The 26,890-nt window shown below is 40.2% G+C and overlaps 1 protein-coding gene across 2 annotated transcripts in view; it reads right to left on the bottom strand.

Annotated features, from left to right (window-relative positions):
• TTC1 (tetratricopeptide repeat domain 1) overlaps positions 1-26,686 on the bottom strand; it is a 48,891-nt gene extending 22,205 nt beyond the window's left edge. Inside the window, exons 1-2 of one of the 2 annotated variants that reach the window (NM_001034217.2) lie at positions 26,621-26,686; positions 25,215-25,575 (exon numbers count right to left, since the gene is read on the bottom strand). In NM_001034217.2, the coding sequence (NP_001029389.1) occupies positions 25,215-25,544 (330 nt within the window). In that variant the 5' untranslated portion in view covers positions 25,545-25,575; positions 26,621-26,686. The remainder of the gene's footprint in view (positions 1-25,214; positions 25,576-26,620) is intronic. The other variant, XM_005209680.5, reaches the window with a different exon arrangement.
• Positions 26,687-26,890: the final 204 nt, after the last annotated feature.

Genomic DNA, 26,890 nt, shown 5'->3' with positions numbered 1-26,890 from the left:
CATTTCTTAAAAACTTAAAAATAGAACTACCATATGATTCATCAAGTCCACTTTTGGGTGTTTATCTGAAGAAAATGAAAGCACTAACTCAAAAAGATGGCTGCATCCCCATGTTCAACTGCAACATTATATGCAATAGCCAAGATATGGAAACAACCGAAATGGCCATCAGTGAACAAATGGATAGGGAATTCCCTGGCTTTCCAGTGGTTAAGAATCCACCAGCCAATCCAGGGGACACAGGTTCAATCCCTGGTCCAGGACAATCCCATATACCATGGAGCAACTAAGCCCACGTGCTGCAACTAGCGCGGGCGGGCCTACGTGCCTAGATCCTGTGCTCTGCAGCAAGGGAAGCCACTGCAACGAGAAGCCCACCCACCACAACAAAGAGCAGCCCCTGCTCACCACAATGAGAGAAAGCCTGCACATGGCAAAGACGACCCAACACAGCCAAAGACAGAAGAAACATACCTCAAAAAAAAAAAAAAAAAAAAAAAAGGATGAATGGATAAAGAAACTGCGGTTATACACACACAAAGGAATATTATTTAGCCATAAAAAGAATGACATCTTAGACAAAAAAGACCAAAAAAAAAGGAATGCCATCTTGCTATCTGACACAACATGGACAGACCTCGAGGGTATTATGCTAAGGGAAAGAAATCAGAGAAAGACAAGCACCATATGCTCTCTCTTATATGCAGAATCTAAACAAATTATGAAACAAAAACACTAAGCTCAAAGGTTGGGGCAGGAGGGTATGTGGAGAAATGGGTGGGGGAAAAAAAAAAAACACTTCAAAATTCTAAAGTAATTTCAATTAGGGCAAAATGAAAACCCTATAAATAGTAGTGACTTCATTCAATCAATCTTAAATTCACACAAACAACCATATATCACTGGCTAATAAAGTTCTAACAGTGAAATGAAAAATTGGTTTCACATTAGAAAATATATTAATGCAGGGTAGCATATTAATGAATTAAGAGAAAATTATAGGATCACATGAATATCACATGAGTATCACAGGTCTGTAATATATTTTTTTAAAACAGTACTATCAAAAATAAAAATTCTTCAGGGAAGGGCGGTTCATTAAGTTATGAAGAGTTCAATGCCCATCCATCAACAACTTCAATCTCTCTAATTTTAAGCTACTTTCTGATCTATAATCTGTTCTCCAATGCCAACTTACCAGGAATGTTTTATGAACACAGATCAGTCATTCAGACTGCCAGATCAGGCTCTCGTGAAGAGTGTGTTTTAAGAGTTTAATCATTATTTGGTAAATTTAGAACATTAATATTCCAACAAGAAAAGCCTAGATCCAAAGTATACCCAGAAGGAATTACTGACGGGGGCCAGCCTGAGCAGGCAGCCTGAGAGAAGTTCACAGTGTTGTTACAACTGGGCCTAAAAGTTGAACTGGCCAAGAGGCTCTGGAACATACTACAGAGGCCAATTATTCTAAGGAAGGCGTTTTATTTTTTTGGTCTGATAAATTACAACTCAGTGACCCATTAAGTAATAAACACTGGAAAAGAGCTGCTGCTTTCACAGATTGTGTTAAATTGAGGATTAATGCAATTATCAATATCATGCTGAATATCTCCTTGGTAACAGCTAAAAATAGCACTTTGAAAAGAACACTGCACTGTCTCCCGGCTGTGCCAGGAGACTAACTTGATCCTAGTACAAAGACTAGGATTTATTCTGCCGCCGGAACACATTCTTTAACCCGAGGATGGCATGCACACTGTGAAATGCTGTGGAATCCAAGGACAGACTCCACAGTGCATAGTCTTACTCAGCCTGCCAAGTGCCAAGAGCATCACACATAAGTGAACTGGCAGGGCTGGTATCCTGCGGTGCAAATCTTCCAGGTTCTGGTCTAATGTGGTTAAGGGCCCTCTCACATGCCTCCAGATTCTGGGGAGGCCGCATGGGGTAACATCTGTTCTAGAATTTTGTTTCCTTAAGAATGGGAACCAAAGAAATTTTACAGGACTCTAAACTCAGTAGACCTCCCCATCACTGAGAGCTCAGGGGGAAATAGTGACATTATTTTGTATTGTGAATCATCACAGGAGCTGTCACGGAAAACCTCAAAAACACAATGCCCTTGATGAAGGGAGTTTATTTCAACAGTTACCACTGCAACTGCCAACTTTTCAGCCTGTTATTCAGTTCACTATAAACTCTACCAGTACAGATTTCACTGCTTGACATCTGCTATCAGACACATTAGAGCTCTACTCATCGGTTTCCCAAGACAATTCTGAGAGATGGGCATGTAGGTATTTACCTGTTTTACAGGTTAGAAAAAAAAAAAAAAATTCAAGATTCAGAAATCTTTTATTTTTTGCAACAAACTTCTATTCCAACCTACTCAGTCTTATCTCCCATTACTACACAAGTCCTCTCTTCTAACTAGTTGGATCTCTTATTCTTCATTCCAATCTTTTGCTTATGCACCCACCTTGGAAATGCCATTGTTTTTCTTCCAGATTTTCCTTTCAACTGCCCAAACCAAATTTTGCTGTTTTCCAAGTCTAACACAAACCAGACCTCTTCCCCAGGACTACCTTCACTTCCTTCCCCACATGATCTTCCTCTGAATGTCAACTGTACAAAACGCCTCTAACTGGGCAATTCAATTCTACCTCGGGTTATTTTTAAAAATTATAAGAGACTTTTTTTAAAAAGCACTGCAGAAAGTCTAGATGGTTACAAAGTGCTTAGATGGTTTCATGAGTTGAACATTCCACATTCCTTAGGCCTGGGCAAAATAGGCCAGTCAAGCTCCTCCTCTGACTGCACTCTTCCTCCTGTGGGGCCCCTTTAGGCCATACTCCAGATTTCTTACCCAAGACTTCTTAGCCCACTTTCAGGATATGCACGAATCTTTGCCTGGATCTATCCCCCTAAGGGTAAGCTTTGCTGCAGGCATACATTATATTCCAAGTGCAATAGTTTGTACTCTGCCTTCCCTGTACCTGGAATCAGTCATTTTTTCAAAACCAAGATCTAGGTGTTATGAGGGAGTCATTGCTTTTAGGTCCTCTCAGTGAAGAGATTCATGAAAATACATCTTAAATAAAACAGAAATCCCAGGAGTAAATACAGAAATAAAACAGAAATCCCAGTAACAGCAAAATACTTAACTCATTTTGCTCTATCCAACAATAAACAAAAATTTCAAACACTATGTGACTATTACTACTTATTATCTACTACATAAAGTTCAAGATCTCATTTTTTTCCAACTTTAGAATATATTCTACTAAGGATATACACCCAGAGTATTATGTCCAAATTTATTGAAATTACCTTCTCTATGTAATTAACTTGAAATAGTTATGCCAACATGTAATCAATTTGATATAGTTACAGCAATTTGTTTCTGTTTGTAATCCATTTTAAGGGTTAATTACCTTTCTGATTTAATTTTAACATTTGAAAGTGTAAAATACTTGCACAGTTCAAAACAATACTAAGTGAGACTTCTGATGTGGCTAAACGAGGTTTCCAAACCCTCTAAGAGCAACGACAAAAAGATCAACCACAACCATTTCAGTGTCCTGGAAATGGATTACAGGCTTACGACAAATTGAACAATGCTTATTTATGAAAAAACTATTGAACTTCAGGAAATCACCATGAAAATCCCTGGCATACTTCCTAGGGACTGCTCCCTTTCTTCCTCCCATCATTCAGTGTGGTAATTTTCACACCACAAGGTACGTTGTGAATAACCAGCAGTTTTACTGCTGGAGGACTGACTTGATTTAAAGAAGGTGAAATAATCCATGCCTCGTGGTGCTGTAATCTGAGAGCTAAGCAAATGGGGAAAGCCAGGGGTTCTACTGATCTGTGGTTGCAGTCCTGGTTGGGCAAAGACAAACGTAAAAAAGCCATGGGACAGAAAAATGTAATGGGAAGATAAAAAGAGAGAGAGTCATAGAGGCACTTGACAAGCGTTTCAAATATCCTGGCTAACTGGAGTTGGTGTGCACGCTCGAGAAGGATGAAACTATTCACACATCCTTGTTTTATCAGAAGCCTGTGCACATGTACTAAGGAAACACAAGAGGTGCAGACCTGAAAACTATCTAAACCTGGAATATACTTCTGAATTCACATATAGATCCACTGATAGTAAGTGGAAGCCATATTGGTTTGATATGTTTGAATATAATCTCTGACCAGTATTGGATGGCCACTACACTGTGTGGAAACAGACACAACCTCAAGAAAGCCAGAATTAAAATTAAAAAAAAAAAAAAAAAACAAGAACAAAAACAAAAACCAACTAAACAGAGCCATCAGTGGCCACACATCCCAGAGGAAATGAATCACACAGCTAAGTCCAGGTAAGTCCAGATAAATTACTACACATATAAGCAGACAGGCAAAATAGCAACAACAAAAATAATTGGGGCATGGAGGAGGGTCAGACTTTACAGTTGCAACAATATTACTTAAAATACCCAGATTCATCAACAACAAAATAATTGTAAGACAGGCAAAGAGAAAGTCTGACCACAATCAGGAAAAAGCAGCAGCTGACAGAAACATCTGATTATACAGGGATACTAGATCTAACCCACAAAAAGCGGCTATAGAAGGGAGGAATCAAGATGGCAGAGCAGGAGAACACGGAGTTCATCTCTCCCCACAAATACATCAAGAATACAACTACGAATGGAACAGTTCTCACACAGTACCCACAGAAAGCCAGCAGAGGACCTTGGACACCTGAAGGACAAACAAGATCCACACAGGAGGGGCAAGACAGAGGAAAGAGAGGAAGCAGCACAGGACCTGCACTCCTGGGGAGGGGTGAGGAGCTGAAGGAAAAGAAAAAGTCCCGCACCTGGGGAAGCCCCCTCACCAGCAGGGACATCAGCAGGGTCAGAAAAGGAGCTCTGGGGGCTTGGAGCAGCGTGCAGCAACTGGTCGGCGGCAGGCAGGACAGAGTGAGACCCACCCGGATGGTGTGTGCCACAGCCCCACGCACCCCAGCCTGAAGTGTGGGTCTGCTAGTGTGGATGGGGGCTGGGGGCTGGAAGGTGGGGTTTGGAGAACAGACCCGGGTAGAGGACTGCTGTTGGCTATGAAGAAAAAGCCTGTAGGGATGGGAGCGAGGAAGTCCACAACCAGGAACCGGGAATGCCTGTGGAAGAAGCCTGGGCCTCCATAGAAATGAAGCTCCATGGTTGAGCAGTGCACGGCGGGCGTGGCCTCCACTGCAGCCTCTCCCCTTCACCCTGGCCCCTGCCACCATGGGCACTAGGAGGGGTGGCTTGACCACCACATGTGGGCAGACTCACAAACCCAGGTTTCTGCGCGTTGGCCCCATTCTGCCTGGGCAGGCTCATGTGCCCTGGGGCAGCCTCAGGAGAAGACACCAGCTAGGGAGCGCACATGGAGAAGGGGGCTGACACCCCAGCTGAGTCCCAGGAGCCATGCGACTGAGAGAGAAGAGATGATATCTCTGCTCACGGCAGTGCGAACTGTGGATTTACATCCGTGCTGCTGATTCTGTAAATTCAGCACCTACAGAACATCCCAATAGACAATGAGTGCTCTCAAAGCTGAGATGGGTCCAGCTTTAGAGCTGTGGGCTTTGTGGGCAGATACACAAGGGGGCTGGGCCAGGCCAGAGGCTGAGCTGCTACCACAGCAGGTCCAGGGGCGTGGCTACTACAGTGCTGAGACCCACCTTCAGTGAATCTGTGCTGGTGGCCTGGTGAAAATAACGCCTGAGAGACACCAGGGCCAACCACAGGCCTACCAATGGTCACGATAGGGCTGAGAGCAGTGCCGACAACGGTGTAACTCATGAGCCCGCACAACGGTGAAACGTGACACAACAGAGCACACGCACAGGTGGACAGCTCCAAGGGAGGCGCTCAGGGACGTCTCCCGTGGGAGTGCTCCAATCCCACTATCCTGCACCACAGCTCAGAATCGTACCTCAGAAACACCTCCAGGGGCTTCTACTCCATTTCAATGGCAAGGGAGCAGATCCCGCCCCTGACAGGGCAGTGTAACCACAGAGCAAAGGGGAGGTCCCACTCAATATCCAGTGCAAGCCCTGGTCACCACAACATCAGTCTGCCTAAAGCTGTACTGAGTTTACAGCCACCTCAAAACATACTCCTTGACACGGCCCTACATACCAGAGGGACAAGACCCAGCAGGGGGTAGTCACTAGAGGCAAGAGGAACGAGGAACTACTCTCCTGCACCCTGTGGAAAGGAGACCACAAACACAGAAAGCTACACAAAATGACATGGCAAGAGAAATATGTTTCAGACAAAGGAACAAGATAAAACCCCACAAGAACAACTAAAGAAGAGACAGGCAATCCACCTGAAAAGGAATTCAGAGTAATGATAGTAAAGATGATATGAAATCTTGGAAAAAGAATGGAGGAATAGACCAAGAAGATACAAGAAATTGTTAACAAAGAGCTATAAGATTTAAAATACAAATAGAGATGAACAGTATAGTAACTGAAATGAAAACTAAATTAGAGGGAATCAAGAGCAGAAAAACTGAGGCAGAACAAATAAGTGAGGTGGGAGACAGAGTGGTGGAAATTATCACCACAGAAAAGAATAAAGAAAAAAGGATGAAAAGAAATGAGGACAATCTCAGAGACCTCCGGGAGAACACTAAATGCACCAACATTCACATTTTAGGGGTCCCAGAAGGAGAAGAGAAAGGCCTGAAAAAAATATTTGACGAGATTATAGCTGAAAACTTCCCTAATACGAGAAAGAAAACACTCAAGTCCAGGAAGCACAGATATTACTATATAGGATGAACCCAAGAAGGAACACGTCAAGACACATATTAACCAAACTAACAAAAATTAGACACAAAGAAAAACATTAACAGTAAACAAATAACTTTAACATACAAGGGAATCCCCATAGTTATCAGGTATTTTTCAGCAGAAACTCTGCTGAAAAGAATGGCATGACATATTAAAAGTGATGAAAGTGAAAAATCTACAACCAAGAATACTCTCAGCAAAGCTCTCATTCATATTTGACAGAGAAATCAAAAGCTTTACAGACAAGCAGAGGCTAAGAGAATTCAGCATCACCAAACTGGCTTTACAACAAATGATAAAAAGGAACTTTTCTAGGCAGGGGTTGGGGGGGTGAGGGGAGAAAGGAAGGAAAAAGAAAAAGACCATAACTAGAAACAAGAAAATCACAAGTGGGAAAGCTCAACAATAAAGGCAAATAAACAGTAAATGTAAAAACTCATCCATACGAGTAAGATATTAAAACCAGCAACTGTGAGATGAGACTACAATTGCAGGAAGTGGGAAATGCATGTGAAAATAAAAGTCCAGTAACTTAAAAACAACCTTGTATAGTTGGCGTAAAACTCAACATTCAGAAAACTAAGATCATGGCATCTGGTCCCATCACTTCATGGGAAATAGATGGGGAAACAGTGGAAACAGTGTCAGACTATTTTTTTGGGCTCCAAAACCACTGCAGATGGTGACTGCAGCCATGAAATTAAAAGACGCTTGCTCCTTGGAAGAAAAGTTATGACCAACCTAGACAGCATATTCAAAAGCAGAGACATTACTTTGCCAACAAAGGTCTATTTAGTCAAAGCTATGGTTTTTCCAGTACTCATGTATGGATGTGAGAGTTGGACTATAAGGTAAGCTGAGCGCCGAAGAATTGATGCTTTTGAACCGTGGTGTTGGAGAAGACTCTTGAGAGTCCCTTGGACTTCAAGGAGATCCAACCAGTCCATCCTAAAGGAGATCAGTCCTGAATATTCATTGGAAGGGCTCATGCTGAAGCTGAAACTCTAATACTTTGGCCACCTGATGTGAAGAACTGACTCATTTGAAAAGACCCTGATGCTGGGAAAGACTGAAGGCAGGAGGAGAAGGGGATGACAGGGAATGAGAGGGTTGGATGGCATCACCGACTCAATGGACATGAGTCTGAGTAAACTCTGGGAGCTGGTGATGGACAGGGAGGCCTGGGTGCTGCACTCCATGGGGTTGCAAAGAGTTGGATATGACTGAGCGACTGAACTGAACTGATCTGATATAGACTGCTATATCATAACCTCATGGGAACTACAAACCAAAAAACTACAACACACACAAAAAAGGAAATGCAACCCAAACACAACACTAAATAAAGATAATCCTCAAGTCACAAAAGAACAAAAGGGGAAGGGGAAAAAAAAGACCTAACAAAATCAAGTTGAAAATTATTCACAAAATGGTAGTTAAGAATTCAGATAGATAATTACCTTAAATGTAAACATTAAATGCTCCAACCAAAAGATTTAGAACAGCTGAATATATACAAAAATGAGACTTGTGTACAGGGTGCCTATAAGAGACCCACTTCAGATCCAGGAACACAAACAGACTGAAAGTGAGGGGATGGAAAAAGTATTCTGTGCAAACAGAACCAAAAGAAAGCTGAAGTGGCAATACTCACATCAGATAAAACAGGCTTTTTTAAAAAAGACTGTTACAAGAGACAAGGAAGGACACTCCGTAATGATCAAGGGGTCACTCCAAGATGATGATGTAACAACTATAAATATATATACACTGAACCTAGTTGCACCTCAATATGTAAGGCAAATGCTAACAGTCATAAAAGGGGAAACTGACAGTAACAGTGGGGGACTTTAACATCCCACTAACACTAATGGACAGATCATCCGGACAGAAAATCAATAAGGAAACACAGGCCTTAAATGACACATTAAGCGAGACAGACAATTGATATTCACAGAAAAATTCATCCAAAAGTAGAATATAATTTCTTCTCAAGTGCACATCGAACATTCTCCAAGATATGTCACATCTTGGGCCATAAATCAAGCTTCAGTAAATTTAAGAAAATTGAAATCATATCAAGCATCTTTTCTGACCACGACACTATGAGATTAAAAATGAATTACAGAAAAAAAAAACCTGTAAAAAAAAAAAAAAGCAAACATATGGACACTAAACAATTTGACACTGAACTACCAACAGATCACTGAAGAAATAAGAGAGGAAATTAAAAAACACCTACACACAAATTATAACGAAAGCATGACGATCCAAAACCTATGCGATGCAGCAAAAGCAGTTCTAAGAGGGAAGTTTATGGCAATGCAATCTTACCTTAGGAAACACAAAAAATATCAAACAACATAGCCTTACACCTAAAGAAAGAAGAACAAACAACATCCAAAGTTAGCAGAAGGAAAGATATAAAGATCAGAGCAGGCAAATGAAATAGAGATGAAGAAAACAAAGGAAAATATAAACGAAACTAAAAGCTGGTTCTTTGAAAAGATGTAATTGATAAATCTTCAGCTAGACTTTCCAATACAAAAAGGCAGAAGGCTCAAAACAATAAAGTTAGAGATGACAAAGAAGTTACAATAGACATCACAGAAATACAAAAGATCATAAATTCTTAGAAAGGTACAATCTTCCAAGACTGAACAACAAACAGAAAATATGACCATGTCAATCATAAGTATTGATATTGAAACTGTGATCAAAACACTTGCAACAAATGTTGACAGGCAAATTCTATCAAACGTTTAGAGAAGAGTTAACACCTATACTTCTGAAATGTTTCCAAAAAACTGCAGAGGAAGGAACATCCCTAAGTTCATTCTAAGAGTCCACCATTATCCTAATACCAAATTCAGACAAAGACATTACAAAAGGGAGAAAATTACAGGCCAATATCACTGATGAACACAGATGCAAAAATCCTTAAAATATTAGCAAATCAAATCCAACAATACATGAGAAGGATCATACACCAAGATAGAATGGGATTTACCCCAGGGATGCAAGGATTCTTCAACATATGCTTATCAGTGTGATACACCACATTAACAAACTGAAGAAGAAAAACCATACGGTCATCTCAACAGTTGCAGAAAGAGAATTTGACAAAATTCAAAAACCCATTTATCATTAAAAAAAAAAAAATCTCCAGAAAGTGGGTACAGAGAACCTATCTCAGCAAAATGAAGGCCATATATGACAAACCCACAGCTAACATCACTCTCAATGGTGAAAAATTTAGATCATTCAGGTGGCACAAGTGGTAAAGAAACTGCCTGTCAATGCAGGAGATGCAAGAGATGCAGGTTTGATCTCTGGGTCATGAAGAGCCCCTGGAGAAGGAAATGGCAAACCACTCTTATTTCTTGCCTGGAAAATTCCATGGAGAGAGGAGCCTGACGGGGAGTCCATGGGAGGGCAAAGAGTTAAGACAGGACAGCAAACACACACCACGCCTTCTAAGACCAGGGACAAGCACGTCTGCTCTTCCCACTTCTATTCAACACAGTTTTGGATGTCCTACCCACGGCAATCAGAGAAGGCAATGGCAACTCACTCTAGTACTCTTGCCTGGTGAATCCCATGGATGGAGGAGCCTGGTAGGCTGCAGTCCATGGGGTTGTGAAGAGTCGGACACGACTGAGCAACTTCACTTTCACTTTTCACTTTCATGCATTGGAGAAGGAAATGGCAACCCATTCCAGTGTTCTTGCCTGGAGAATCCCAGGGACGGGGGAGCCTGGTGGGCTGCCGTCTATGGGGTCACACAGAGTCGGACACTACTGAAGCGACTTAATAGTAGTAGTAGCCATGGCAATCAGAGAAGAAAAAGAAATAAAAGAAATTCAAATTGGATAAGAAGTAAAATTGTCATTGTTTGTACATAACATGATACTATCCACAGCAAATCCTAAAGAGGCCATCAGAAAACTATTAGAGCTCATCAAGGAATCTGGTAAAGTCACAGGATACAAAATTAATATACAGAAATCTCTTGCATTTCTATAAACTAACAACAAAAGACCAGAAAGAGAATTAAGGAAACAATCCCATTTACCATCACATCAAGAATAAAATACCTAGTAATAAGCCTACCTAAGGAGGCAAAAAGACCTGTACTCAGAAAACTACAAGATGCTGATGAAAGAAATCAAAGATGACACAGATGGAAAAATATATAGTGTTCTTGGATTGGAAGAGTCAATACTGTCAAAATGACCATACTATCCACAGCAATCTACAGATTCAATGCAATCCCTATCAAATTACTGACGACATTTTTCACAGAATTAGCTAACAAAAATTTTAGGGATTTGTATGGAAACACAAACGACCCTGAATAGTCAAAGCAATCGTGAGAAAGAAAGATGGGAGTTAGAGGAACCAGGCTCCCTGACTGCAGACTATACCACAAAACCATGGTCATCCAAACAATGCAGCACAGGCACAAAGACAGAAGTAAAGATCAGTGCAGCAGGACAGGAAATCCAGAGATACACCCACGCACCTAGTTTCAACTAGTCTGTGATAAAGGAGGCAAGATCATACAATGCAGAAACATGGTCTCTTCAATAAGTGGTGCTAGGAAAACTGGACAGCTATATGTAAAATAGTGGAAATTAGAACCCTCCCTAACATCACAGACAAAAATGAAAAGGATTAAAGACCTAAAAGTAAGGCTGGAAACTATAAAACTCTTAGAGGAAAACATAGGCTCAACATAAGTCACAGCAATATCTTTTTTGATCCACCTCCTACAGTAATGAAAATAAAAATAAACAAATGAGACCTAATTAAACTTTAAGTTTTCTACAGCAAAGGAAATCATAAATAAAACGAAAAGACAATTCACAGAATGAGAATATTTTTAATCAGTGCAATTGACAAGGGGTTAATCTCCAAAACATACAAACAATTCATGCAGTTCAAAAAAAAAAAAAAAAAACACACACAAACAACCCAATCAAAAATGGGTGAAATATATAAACAGACATTTTTCTAAAGAAGATATACAGATAGCCAAAAAGCACATGAAAAGATGCTCAACATCACTAATTACTAGAGAAATGCAAATCAAAACTACAGTGAGATATCACTTCACACTGGTCAGAAGGGCCATCATCAAAAGATTATATTAACTGAAGTTAAGTCAGACAAATATCATATGAAATCACTGATATGTGAAATCTAATAAAAAAAAAATGATACAAATGAACCTATTTACAAAACAGAACAGACCCACCAATCTCAAAGTCAAATTTATGGTTACCAAAGGAAAAACACAGGGAGGAAGTGATAAATTGGGAGATTAGGATTAACATACACACACTACTAAATACAAAATAGATAACTAATAAAGACTGACTATAGCACAGGGAAGTCTTACTCAATATTCTGTGGTGACATATGAGAAAAGAATTTGAAAAAGAATGGATATACACACACACACACACACACACACACACACACACACCTGATTCACTTTGCTGTATATATGCACTAACCAAATTATAAATCAACTACACTCCAATATAAATTTCTAAAATTTTAAGATGATAAAAAATAAAAAACCAGTTATAATAATTTGTTGCAAAAACTAAAAGGAGTATGTTTAAAAACTTAAATGAGCATGATGACAATGATTTAAAAAAACAGATCCATGAAAAAAGGACAGACATTATTTACAAAGAAAAACAAAATGAAACAAAGATGGAAGAGTCAATAACTGAAATAAAATATTCACAGATGGGCTCAGCAGACTTATATCAGCATAAGGAATAAGTAAACTTGAAGTCAGAGCAATAGACATCCAATCTGAAGAACTAAGGGCGGGAAAAAAAGACAAGGGGGGCGGAAAATGGACCTGTCACAATATATGTGATTAGAGTTCCAGAAATGAGAGACCAGGTATTTGAAAAAGTGACTAAAAATCTCAAAACTGTGATGAAGAGTTAATCTAAAGATCCGAGAAGCTCAGTGAACCCCAAGTACACAGATCCATCTTTTAGAGACACCAGAGTCAAATGTGCTCAAAGACAAAATCTGAAAGCAACAAGATAAAAACAACTTATCAAGTACAGGGGAACAACAAAACTGTCAATATCTGATTTCTCACCAGAAACAATGAAGGGCAGAGGCAGTACAATGACACATTCTAAATGGTAAAATAAAAAAGACTGTCAATCAAGAATTAGATATTTAGGAAAACCATACCTCAAAATAAAGGCTAAATAAAGACATTCACGATAAAGACAGAGAATTTGCTGCTATCATACCTGCCTTACAAGACATACTAAAGGGAGTCCTTTGGACAGAAAATGACAACGGACAGTAAAAGTTCATGAAGAAATGAAGGGCATTATAAATGGGAAATACACCAAATGCTCTATAAATACGTTATTTTCTCTTTTAGGGCTTCCCTTGTGGCTCAGCCGGTAAAGAACTGCCTGCAATGTGGGAGACGTGGGTTTGATCCCTGGGTTGGGAAGATCCCCCGGAGGAGGGAAAGGCTATCCACTCCAGTATTCTGGCCTGGACATTTCCATGGACTGTATAGTCCATGGGGTTGCAAAGTGTTGGACATGACTGAGCAACTTTCACTTTCAAGAAAATTTAGCTAAGAAACAGATGGCTAAATCAGAAATATTAAAATGGTACAGTAAAAAAATTATCTAACACAAAAGACTGTAGTAAAGGAAAAAGGAATAAAAAAGACATGAGACGTATAGAAGACAAAAAGTCTGATATAAATTTAACCATGTCAATAAGCATAATGTGAATGGACTAAGCACTAATGAAATGGCAGAGACTGTCAGACTGAAATTAAGAAGATCCAATTACATGCTGTCTCTAAGACACACTTCAGATTCAAACATGCAAACAGGATGAAAGTTTAAGGATATCAAAAATATATGAATCAGTAACCATAAAAGAGAGTGGATGTCTTAGTTTGGGCTGCTATCACAAAAGTATCAAAGACTGGGTTATAACCAACAAGCATTCTGGAGGCTGGAAGTCTAAGATTAAGGGGCTGGCAGATTCAATATCTGGTGAGTGCCTGCTCTCTGGATCCTAAGGGTCTTCTCACTACAGCCTCATGTGACAGAATGGTCAAGGGCTCTTGGATCTCTTATTAGAGCACAAATCTCATTCATGTGTACTCCACCCTCACGACCTAATCATTTTCCAAAGGCTCCATCTCTTAATTCCGTCATATTGGGAGTAAGCGTCGAAGATATAAATTTAGGGAGGATGAAAATATTGTCTATAGCAGTGCCTCTAGAAGTATCAGACTAGATAGTTTTAAAAACAAGAAATATTGCTAGAGACAAGGAACATTTCATGGTGATAGGAGAGTCAAGTTAGGAAAATATAATAGCTATAAAAACGGATATCTACCTAACAGTAAAGTGGTAAAGTTATAAAATACATAAAGAGGACAAACTGCCAGAACCTCAGACGCTTCCCAGGTGTCCCTTCCAAATCTGTAATACCTTCTTTCTCACCCCAGTCCCACATCCCCCAGCAAACACTCAATTTGTTCTTCATAAATTAACTTGAAGAATAATTTATGTATTATTAACTGAGGTTAACATAATTCTAAAACTCTGAAATATTCACTTATGCTTGCCACCTTGTGAGAAACGTATCCAGAAAGGACTCCAGAGATCTTAGAGGCTGCTCTAGGCCCCTAAGTATTTTGCAGACTACACTCCACTGAAGTTTAGCTACAACTTCGCTAACAACTAACACTGCCTGATTGCTTTCATGTGCTAGTCATCTAATCCTTACAATAACTTTGTGAAAAAGGTAGTACTATTATCCCACCTTACACCAAGTTAAATGATGGAACTAGGACAGATCTGTCCAACCCCTCATGCTTTTAACTACAAGAGTATATTGTTTTTCACTGTATGGAAATAACAAATTGTTTGCAGGAAGAAATAACTGAGCAAGACATAGAAACTGCTGCACAAAGGTAAAAGCACAGAGCTTACACGTTTCACTGTCCTGAAGAAAAAGTGACTTTAAATTCCCTTGCTACCAAGAATTAGGGCACCTGAAAGAAGATGACACTACTTCAGAACATTCATCAAGTCACAGAGATCTGATCTATAAAGATTCTGAGACCTATGTTAAAAATAAACCTCTACCTCACTGTGAATCAGGGACTTGTACCACTGGTCTTGGGTTTTTCTTCTATAGTTAATCCAAGTTCATTTTCCAGTAAGTTAGCAAAATGGATTCCTTGAAGATGGATGAATTCAATCTGCAAGTACTTACTTATTCTTTGAAAGTGAAAGTCACTCAGTCATGTCCAACTCTTTGCAACCCCACGGACTACAGTCCATGGAATTCTCCAGGCCAGAATACTGGAGTGGGTAGCGTTTCCCTTCTCTAGGGAATCTTCCCAACCCACGGATTGAACCCATGTCTCCCTTACTCTTTGCCCTTACAAATATACAGATGCATGGGATCTTTTATTCTGTTTTCTAGGAAATTATTTTCTTGGGTCATAGGGTAAAATAATTTCACATGACTTGGGGCACAGTCCTTTATGAAAGAACTAAAATATTATACTGCAGAAAGCCATCTCCACAGCACGCTTTTATACTTTTAAAATAATTCTCCAGTTATTTTAAAATTTTATTACTACTCAAATCTCTGGTAATCCAATCTGAATCTAAATGAGGTTCTAATGCCACTATAACCTAAATTTAAATGATAATCTGACAAACAGGAAGAAGGTAAGCATTTGGGAAAGGAAACGAACCCAGCTGACACTAAAATATACCTAGATCTTCGAGGCACAGATGGACATTTTGAAACAGTCCTGGGACAAGTTGGTAGTTATTTGGAAAATGAAAACTTTGGATTTCTATGTCACACTACACACAAGAATAAAGTCCAACTGGACTGCAGATCTAAATGTAAAAATCTATAACTACTGGGAAAAAACAGGTGAATTCCTCTTTAAGCTCGGTGTAGGGAATGGCTTTCTGTAACTCAGAATCCTACAGAATTTCAACTGACACAACTTTAGATATTGGTGTAACCTGGAAAAAATATCAGAAGGTGTTCAACCGTTCCCTTATTAATCACAAAACATCCACTCTCCACCAGAGACCCTCTCGATGCAGTGGCTGGCTAGGGATATTTCCTATACTTTAGGTCAGTGAACAAAACATAAATACAATAAGCTTGACTTGGAACTTACAAGTGTATATGCCTTCTATCATTATTAAATGATAAAAACTTGCATTAAGTACATTAAAAAAAACTTCTCATAATTAAATAATTCTGTAGTGAATATGTGTTTATAGACAACAGGGAGAAAAACAAGAGGTTCACTATCCACAGATTAATTTCCATATTGTAAATCTATCAGCAGCTCTCTGGTTCCCCCTGCAGCTTTGTAAAGTAATTGCTACAAAATAAAAAAGTACAAACTAGCACAGTAAGCAGAGATCTGGAGAAGGCAATGGCACCCCACTCCAGTACTCTTGCCGGGAAAATCCCACGGACAGAGGAGCCTGGTAGGCTGCAGTCCATGGAGTCTCAAAGAGTCGTGTCAGAGACACGACTGAGCGACTTCACTTTCACTTTTCACTTTCATGCATTGGAGAAGGAAGTGGCAACCCACTCCAGTATTCTTGCCTGGAGAATCCCAGGTACGGGGGAGCCTGGTGGGCTGCCGTCTATGGGGTTGCACAGAGTCGGACACAACTGAATCGACTTAGCAGCAGCAGCAGCAGCAAACAGAGATCAATCTTATCTGGCTAAAAAAGAGGAATAAAAAAAGTTACATACTTGCTAAAGGGCTGGAAAGTGGAAGCACAGACAAAACTTTCCGCTTCAGCCCTGTTTAGGTGGGAAAAGGAATCCCTACACTGAAAGGGCTAGATACACTGACCTACAAATTATCCTGAAGGGAATGGTTTATCATTAAAAAGGAAACAGAAGCTTCAGTTTTGTCTTCTTTGAAATAAGACATCATTTGCTTCACACATTCGCTCTTTCCACAAGTCACTTTTATTAGTCTACTAGGAGCTTGGAGGGAGAAATCTCTAGATTGAAGCTGTAGTTAGAACCTCTCACTAAGCCTTGTCCTTCTGAGGAAAGACAACTGATCTTGGAAACAGTTTCCTGTTTCTTAACTCAGAAAATCCCATCTCCCAAAACTCAATTCAACAGAAGTAAATTTTCTTATTTTGGTACTGCTTACATTCATCTTTTAGAACCCTGAGCGCAAGATCAGGGTAAAAAAATATATATATATCCTATTAGTAAGCTCTTCTTCTGATGTTAGATGGAGTCAGTATACTGGTTAGTCAATACTTCTTGTTTTGGAAGCTTAATCATTTGCATCCATCTAGCTCTCTGTCTCCCAAAGTGGAGTCACAGTTCTACCTGAACCAAAATGACATGGAAAATAAGCCACAAGGATTTACTGTATAGAACAGGGAACTACATTCAATATCTTGTAATAACCTATAAAGAAATATAATTGAGAAAAAGTACAACTGAATCGAATAGATGCTTTTGAACTGTGGTGTTGGAGAAGACTCTTGAGAGTCCCTTGGACTGCAAGGAGATCCAACCAGTCCATCCTAAAGGAGATCAGTCCAGGGTGTTCACTGGAGGGACTGATGTTGAAGCTGAAACTCCAATACTTTGGCCACCTGATGCGAAGAGGTGACTCATTTGAAAAGACCCTGATACTGGGAAAGATTGAGGGCAGGCGGAGAAGGGGACAATGGAGGATGAGATGGTTGGATGGCACCACCGACTCAATGGACATGGGTTTGGGTAGACTCTGGGAGTTGGTGATGGACAGGGAGGCCTGGCGTTCTGCAGTTGATGGGGTCGCAAAGAGTCAGACATGACTGAGCGACTGAACTGAACAACTGAATCACTATGCTGTACACCTGAAATGAACACAACGCTGTTAATCAACTAACTTCAATTGTTAACAAAGGAGATTACTGGCTGCTACCTCACAATTTTGTGGTAGCAGACACTTATCAGGGCTTTGCATGGTTAGCAAGTTTCCTGTGATTCTCAGACACAATTCAGTTTGAGAACCACTTATCTACACAATGAGATCTTCCTTAGTAAACAAAAGAAACATTGAATGCCATTTTAACTCTTTCATCTGCAAATAACTTCCAAATGTTTTAGAGTAAACGACCCTTACTTCCCCTGGTTTAAAATCAGGATCAGAAATCTAAGGTCCCTTCCAGTTCTTAAATTCTAGGATTTTATTTAATCACTTGTCAGTAGCATTCATTAAACTTAATACTGGTAAACGCTATAAAATTAAATATGGCAAGCTTAGTTCAAAAGAATGCACATTAGAAATGAAATAAAAGGAAAAGAACAAATCAGAAAGGGTTTTCTCATGAAGTTAACAGAATATGCAGGGCACTAAGTTACTAAAAACTTTCTGGAAGCAATCGAGAGAACTGTTCCTGGTAATCATGCCCACAGTTACAACAACACTGATAAGATTATGAAAACAATGCAATGGGGACTTCCCTGGTGGTCCAATGGATAAGACTCGGTGCTCCCGATCCAGGGGGCCTGAGTTCAATCCCGAGTCAGGGAACTACATCCGACGTGCAAAAACTAAGACCAGCCACAGACAAATAAATAAAACAAATAATATTAAAAAAATATAATGCAATGAGGCAGCAGATACATGGAAATCAAAAGGATAAAGTAATGTGGGATTTAAGAAATATGGGAGTGACAGGGGAAAGACTGATAAAGAACTTCAGCACTAAACCAATAACTATTCCTGGTTAAAGATTAAATAGCCCTAAAGCAAAAAACAATCCTTTCAATTTCAGAACCTAAGGAAAATGTTTTAAAATCGCAGAAACAACATGTTCTGAGTCCACGCTCACCAAGCAACAGACTTTTTGTAAATGAACTCGATGTGCACACAACTGGCAACAAGGAGCAAATCCGTTAAAAGGAAGCAATCTGCGCTCTCGCTCACAAATAAAAAACCTTTTTCATTTGCACACAAAAATGAAATCACCAGAGACCTGACAAGCTCAAAAAGCCCTCCTCATCTGCGTATTTCTAATGGGCATCACCAGCTACCCAGTAGCCAAAGCCAAGGAATCATGCTTATTCCTCTGTCCAGCCCTCCCAAAGGAATCCAGTATGCCTCGTCAACTTCTCCTCCAAAATGAATCCTGAAGTATTCACTTATCTTCACTCAGTCCACAGTTCAAGCTACCATCGTCTTTCACAGGCTACAGATTAAGCCCTAACTGGTCTCAGTGTTCTGCACCATCCCTGTCCCCATGACCAACAGAATATCAATAAAATGTTAATAACTTTCATCTTTCCTCTGGCTTAAAATTTCCCATCTGTTTTCCATCTGTGCACTCGGAAAAAAATTCAAATTCCTTACTCACAGCTCTCAAGGTGTTCCATCATCAGACTCTCTCTTACTTCATCATCCCATTCTCTTCCTTAATCACTTTGCTCCAGCTCCCAGGCCTTGCATTCCTTGCATGCTCATAAACTGTAGCCCGCCAGGCTCCTCTGTTCAAGGGATTCTCCAAGCAAGAATACTAGAGTGGATGGCCATTCCTTTCTCCAGGGGATTTTCCTGACCCAGTGATAGAACCCAGGTCTCCCGCATTGCAGGCAGATTCCTTACCATCTGAGCCACCAGGGAAGCCCATGCCAAAAATACATCAAGTTTACAGCTACTGTACAACCTTTATACTAACTGCTCCCTTTATATGGAATATTTTCTTATCAGATCCTCACACACTTGACTCCTTTTTCCCGAAAAGTCTTTCCTAAAATGGCACGTCCCCAGAGAGGTCTTCCCTGACCAACCAATTTAAAGTAGTCCTGCCTACATGAAGCAACCTAGACAGATGTCCACCGACAGATGAACGTATAAAAAAGATGTGGTGCAGGTACATAATGGAATATTACTCAGCTATAAAAAGGAGTGAAACTGAGTCAGTTGTAGTGATGTGGATGGACCTAGCATCTATAACATAGAGTGAAGTACATCAGAGAGAGAGAAACAAATACCATATATTAACACACATATATGCAATCTATAAAATGGTGCCGATGAACCTACCTGCAGGGCAGGAATAGAGATGCAGACATACAGAGCGGACTTATGGACACAGAGGGGAAAGGAGAGGGTGGGCCGAATGGGGAGAGCAGCACTGACGTGCACGCATCACCATGTGTCGGACAGAGGGCTAGCGGGAAGCTGCGGCGCGGCACAGGGAGCTCAGCTTGGTGCTGTGACGACTAGAGAGGAGGGACGGGGTGGGAGGGAGGGTCTAGAGAGAGGGATGCATGTATACATATGGCTGATTCACGCTGTTGTACTGCAGAAACTAATACGATATTGTAAAGCAATTATATTCCAATTAAAAAAAATAAAGTAGTCCCACCCATCCCACCAGGCCCCATGCGTTTCTCATCACTCCCCCCACCTCCACCCATACCTCCCAACTAGAATATGAGAGATGAGTGTTTTATTCACCACTGTATTCCTAAATGTCTCAAACAATGTGTGGCATGTGGAAGAAATGCAAATATTTCTTGAATAAATGAATGATAAAATCTCTGATATCTGTAAGACCAATTACTGGCCCTCATGGGAGAGAGAAAACCTTACTTACTCAGCTATTTAATGAAGGAAGACAGTGTGCAAGGTTCCAAGAGAGTGGTCTTTGAATTTTAGTGTGTGCATAAGAATACCCAGAGAACTCCACTTTGATAAGCAGCCCACAAAAAATGATTCTCTTACATCAATACCACCACAAAGAAATATATTCTATAGTTTCCCAAACTATAAGCATCTTTGTATCATAATTTTATTATAGTAATAATTCTCATCTGCTACCAGGTAAGTCCACCTCAGTCAAGCCTTTAAAAATCATTTATTTGCTTTGCAGATCTAGTACATCTCAAATGTGAGTTAAAAATCCCATCCCTCTGGGTACTCATGTCTACATTTAAGTTTTCACAAATAGTCAGGATTGCTGCTGAAACACACGTGCACACACAGTGCTTTCTTGAAGAGATTCTGCCAGTTTTAACCAAACCTTAACTGCCTCCCTCCTCCATTACTCCTAATCTACGAGTTCTGCTGAGAACTGGCACTCACTTGAGCCTGGATCTTCTCAGCCACAGGGCAAGTCAAGTCAACTTGAATAACAGACTTCAGCTATTGATACCTGATATGTTTGGCAATACATAGATCCTATGATAGTAAATCTTTCCCAAATCTCCAAAGGTCAGCTTTGTGTACTTACTTTAGTAAAAAGTCTGCCCTGGTTATAAAGAATAGAAATTTTATTTATTTATATACTCAAATTGGAGTTACTTTTTTTGATGTTGGTCATAAATGTAACATATGCTTACCATAAAAAAAAATCCTGCAAACATTATAAAATTGTATTAAATATAAATGAAAATTCTCCAATAACCACATCCTTCAGAGCTACTCACTTTTTATAATTTGGTGTATACCCTTCCAAGCATTCCTGTATTAACGTATTTTCATGTATAAACTATTTTCACACAGGTTTGTAACTTAAAAGGAATCACTGACTGTTCTATGCTGCTGCTGCTAAGTCGCTTCAGTCGTGTCCAACTCTTCGAGACCCCATAGACAGCAGCCCACCAGGTTCCCCCGTCCCTGGGATTCTCCAGGCAAGAACACTGGAGTGGGTTGCCATTTCCTTCTCCAATGCATGAAAGTGAAAAGTCAAAGTGAAGTCGCTCAGTCGTGACCCCATGGACTGCAGCCCACCAGGCTCTTCTGTCCATGGGATTCTCCAGGCAAGAGTACTGGAGTGGGGTGCCATCGCCTTCTCCAGACTGTTCTATAACCTCTGATAAAGAAAACACCTGCATGTCTCTTTTACTCTCAACACTCACTCAGAACATGTGTAGAAGTTTCTCCCACACCAAACAACTCCAGCTCTACAGTGGACAGCAGCCAGTGTGCTACACTTTAACTTAATTATGTCACAATCTATCTGGAGACAGTGCCAGACCCCACAGGTTATAGGCTGAGTTCCACAAGCCTGGATCCATCCCCACTTCAGATGGCAACTGCAAGTCCAGGGTGTCACTGCTGTTTGTTTTTTTTTGGGGGGGGGTCTGTTTATATATATTTTAAACTACAGTTGATGCACAATATTATATGTTATATATAAAGGTGTACAACACAGTGATCCATGATTGTAAAAGTTACACTCCACTTCTAATTATTATAAAATATCAGCTATATCCCCTGTGTTGTACAGCACATCCCATAGCTTATTGCATACACAGTAGTTTGTGCCTCTTACTCCTCTACCCCTATACTGCCCCTCCTTTCTTCCCTCTCCCTACTGGTAACCATCGGTTGCTTTCCTGATTCTGCAAGTCTGTTTCTTTTCTGCTGTATTCACCACTTTGCTTTATTTTTTAGACTCCACATGTAAGTGGTGTCATACAGTACTTGTCTTTCTCTGGCTTCTTTCACTTGGCATAACGACCTCCAAGTCCACCCGTGTTGCTGCTGTCAGCTCTGCTTTTGACCCATGGGCTATACATGGACAGCTTCCACGACAACCTCCTCAGGTTCAACTAATTTGCTAGAGGGGCTCAGAGAACTCAGAAAGAGAGTTCACTTATTAGATTATCACTTTACTATACAGGATATAACTCAGGAACAGTCAGATGGAAGAGATGCGTAAGGCAAGGTTTGTGTGAAGGGGCACTGAGCTTCCAGGCTCTCTGGATATGCACCCTCTCAGCTTCTGTATGTGCTCATCAACTCTGAAGCTCTCTGAACCCCATCCTTTAGGGGTTTTATGGAGCTTTCATTAAGTAAGCATGATTGATTAATTCAACCTTCAGCATCTCTTCCCTCCCCAGAAGTGGGGTGGAGTGGGAGTGGGGCTGAGAGCCCCAAACTGACAACCAGACCTCATCCTTAGGGGTTTTCCCAAAGTCATCTCATTAACTCAGATGTGGTTGAAAGAGCCTTGCTATGAATAACAAAATAAACCTTCATCTCTTTCCACTTAGGAAATGTCAAAGGTCTTAGGAACTCTGTGTCAGGAACTGGATAAACACCAAATACATATTTATTATAAATTATATTATAACACCTGCTTAATTCATTTAACATTCAGGCATTAATCCATGTTGATACAAGATTTATCTCTTTTTAATGATTATGTTGTACACCACACATAAATATGCCAAAACTGTTTAAAGTAATCCCCTCTGTTCAACATTAGTTCTAGTTTTCTGAAATTATGAATGATCCTGCAAAGCGTCTTTATGGTACTCACCAGCCATGTGCGACCATTTAAATTAACTAAAATTAAAAAAATAATTTTTAAATTCATTTTGTCAGCTGTACTAGCCATATTTTACCTGCTTAATGGCCAGATGACTGTTAAAATGTAGTAGCAGTGGCTACCATATTGGACAGTGGAGATACAGAACATTTCCATCACTGCAGAAGGTTCCATGGTATCCCTGATCTAAAGAAATGCTCATATAAAAATTTGCTATCTGTACACTATAGAAATGATATAGCAATTCAAACTCTCACTGTTGGTACATTAGTTGCTACTTCCTTTTCTTGTCAACATCCGAACAATGTTCTCATCTGAGAAATGACATATGTTTTAATTTGCATTTAAAAATTATTACTGAGACTGAAAGTCTTCCCGTGTGGCCCTTTGTGTTTATTTTTATTGTTGAATTATCTGAACTGTGTCTACTTTAAAAGAATCAAGCTTAAACATATCCCTTTCCCAATGACCTATAAAACTAAACCTTATGTGCAACAAAGAGACATTTCTTCATCTGTTTAGCTGATTTCCTAATACTAATTTCACAAAGATATTTATCAAAGCATCATAAAAGAAAGCTAATACTACAACTGCTGTGAGTTACACAGGTATACACAGCTGTCAAAACTCAGTGAGTAGTACACATTATAACTTAAAGTTTTACAACATGTAAATTATATCTTAACTTTTAAAAGGACCAGTGTTACGAAAATTAAGCCAAACACTTTCTGGAAAATCATTTCTCTAATGTTATTAAATAGTACTTGATTTAATTTTCTGAGCCGTTTCTGCTGGAGGTAGTTTATGACCTTGGCTCATTTTTGCCCTTTATCGTTCTCCTCTAGTGGCACACACTAGCACAAAAGCTAACACATGCATGTTAAAACCAAAAGATTTGATAATGAAAAGTGCCTAAGATGCTTCTCCTCACTTCCTGCTACATTCCCCCGCCCATCATTACACTGCATGTTTACCATCTCAGCGCATCACCAATGCATCATAACCTGTTCACTGAGTGAGTGCTTCAGAGCCGTAAGCTACAAATCTCACTCATATTCTCTGCAGACAAATTCAGATGTTATAGTACCTCATTAAGCCACTTTGCTTATGAGATCAGAAGGAAGAATATATAGAAGACACCAAGCCTCTGTCTCCCAAAATAAATGCTTGCTCAGTCACTAGCCCAGGGGCAGAGTAGCAGGACAATATACATTTTATTAGTGGATCTGCTTTGTAGGAAGACAGTTGTTTTTGTTATTAAATTCTGCATTATATTTTACCTTTGGAATCAAAGAGATCTGGGTTTGAGAAACAGTTCTACTACTTAATAGATATGTGATTTTAGGCAAGTTACTGTACTACCCTAAGTTGCTATCTTATGGAGATACTAACAGTATACATTTCATAGGCATGTTGTAAAGATTAAATGAAAACACAAGCAACATTTTAAGCTTAGTGGCTGGCATATTACTGGTGCTTAACAAATGAGTTACTATCACACATAATTCTGTTCCTCAAGAACAAAATGTAAATGACACAGGTCCCAGTCATTGCCCTCTGTAAGCGAATCACACCAGGATATTCAGGCAGTCATTTTTTGCTAAAGAAGGATTAACAAACAGGCAGCATACCAAATTCTAAAGTCTGACCAAAAAATATCCACGACAGGAATTTCAGCAGCCAACCATCAATAAGGTCATTAAAAAAAAGCTAAAGGGTATATATGTAAGAAATAGTTACACAAGATGAAAGTAAGAACAAAGTTCACAGAAAAAAAGTGGAAACTTCTTCGCTAAACAGATACACTCAATGCGGCCCCACCATGTCACTGATTTATCTCAGATGCATCATTACTAAAGCAATAAGGACACAGATGGGCAAGTCACTCTTTACCACAAATGATGCAATCTATGATAACAGTATCAATCAAATTTAGTACTTTACAGAAGTTTATGTGGCAAATCATGCACACTAAATAGAATATGTACCTTTTTCTCTTCATCTGGCATGTTCTTCTCCAGCTCCATTAGATATTCTTCATCTAGTTCAGAGGGATTCATATCATCCTCAGGTTTGTTCTCAAGCTTGTCGGCTCCCGGCTCCTCCGTCTCAAATGAGGCACTGGCGTCATGAAAGCACTCCTCCTCCCCCTGGTCCTCCTGGGGCTGGGCGTCGACATCCTTGAGCAGCTCGCTCTGGGAATGCTGCTCTTTGCCACTGGATACTGGAGGGTGAAGACACTCTGCTTCCTGGGGATCTGTAACTTTCAAACCAGTGAACAGATCCTCTGGAACCCTACAGTTCGACTTTTCCCCCATTGCTCAATCAGTGAGGGAGGTGAAGCCGAAACTGCGAAAGAGAAAATAGGTTAAGTAATGCTATCTACCTGCCTATCCAATCCTAACTATCACATTTAAACAAACTTCTGCATCAAATTCAAATCACATCCGAACTTCTTTTCATTGATTCAATTATATATTCATACATAAAGGGTTTCATAAGCCCACAAATAATGCCAAATGTAATTCTAACTGCTACCCTTTTCAGAACTTCTTACAAGCCAATAGGAGACACCGCTTTTAATGTGATTCTTCCATCTTCTACTGCTCCTAGTTTTTCAGGGTTGCAAAAAATTGGCAGAAGCGAAAACAATGGCAAGAAAAACGAAGCGTTTCTAATTTTTATTCAGATTGAATAACCAGGTCGTAAATAATTTCCAGCACCACCGCAGGAAGCTCAAAAATAAGTTTCTGGTAGAGTTCAAAATATAATCCGTGCCAACAGAGCAATCATCAACTTCACCCACTTGCATGTGATACAGCCCACGCAGGTTACAGTGGAAGGGAGGCCTTGGCTCTGGTAGCCCTAATCAGGATTCCCGAAGGGGTCAGAATTAGCCATGAAAAGCGTGGTTCTTAACCCTGGACGCACAACGTTAACACTCAAAACGCTTTAGCAAGTCTTGCTGACCAGACTGTATACTCTACAGATTCTGATTTACTAGTCTGGCGTGGAGCCAGGGCATCTGTAGTTTTAAAACGGCATCCCAGGTGACTTTCAGGTGCAGCCAATTGAGAACTAGTGCTGTAGACGCTGAGTCAGACCGTCAGCAGCTCCACTCCTCCGGTCGCAGTAAAATCACGCAGACTCTTGGGTTGCGACAAAACCCGAATTCGCCCCTATTTCGTCCCAAGAAAACTTTAAACAGCACGATTTTAATACGGAGACTTTGCCTCCACAGCAACGTTTTGTTTTTCCCAGCTCCCAGGCCTAGTGTAAGAACACAGGAGTCTGAGGCTCCTGAGTTAAGGAGGGCCACCCCTACACTTCCCAAACGTTCCTCCCCTAGCTGTGTCCCTCACCGCCAAGACTAAAGACCCATGTGGCTACTCACAGCTTCACTGTTCCTCTCGTCCTCACCTTCCTCGCCTCTGAGATCTCTACTTCCGCTCAGTCAGGTGCTCTTCCGTCGGCGCCGGCCAATATCGTCGGCGTTGGCAAAGCATCCTGGGAAATGTAGTAAAACCTCAGGGAGAGGGTGCGGCACTGTCGCTCTATCACGTCATTGTACGGACTGAAAATGAGCGATGGTTGCCATCTTGGGTTACGGCGAGACTCCGCGATACCGGGCTCTGGAGAAAAAAAGGAAAACAGAAAGGCTGTT

The sequence above is a fragment of the Bos taurus genome, chromosome 7, assembly GCF_002263795.3.
Source record: "Bos taurus isolate L1 Dominette 01449 registration number 42190680 breed Hereford chromosome 7, ARS-UCD2.0, whole genome shotgun sequence".
Taxonomy (NCBI): Eukaryota; Metazoa; Chordata; class Mammalia; order Artiodactyla; family Bovidae; genus Bos; species Bos taurus.
Note: the sequence above shows the minus strand (reverse complement) of the source record. Positions and strands in the feature narration are given on the sequence as shown.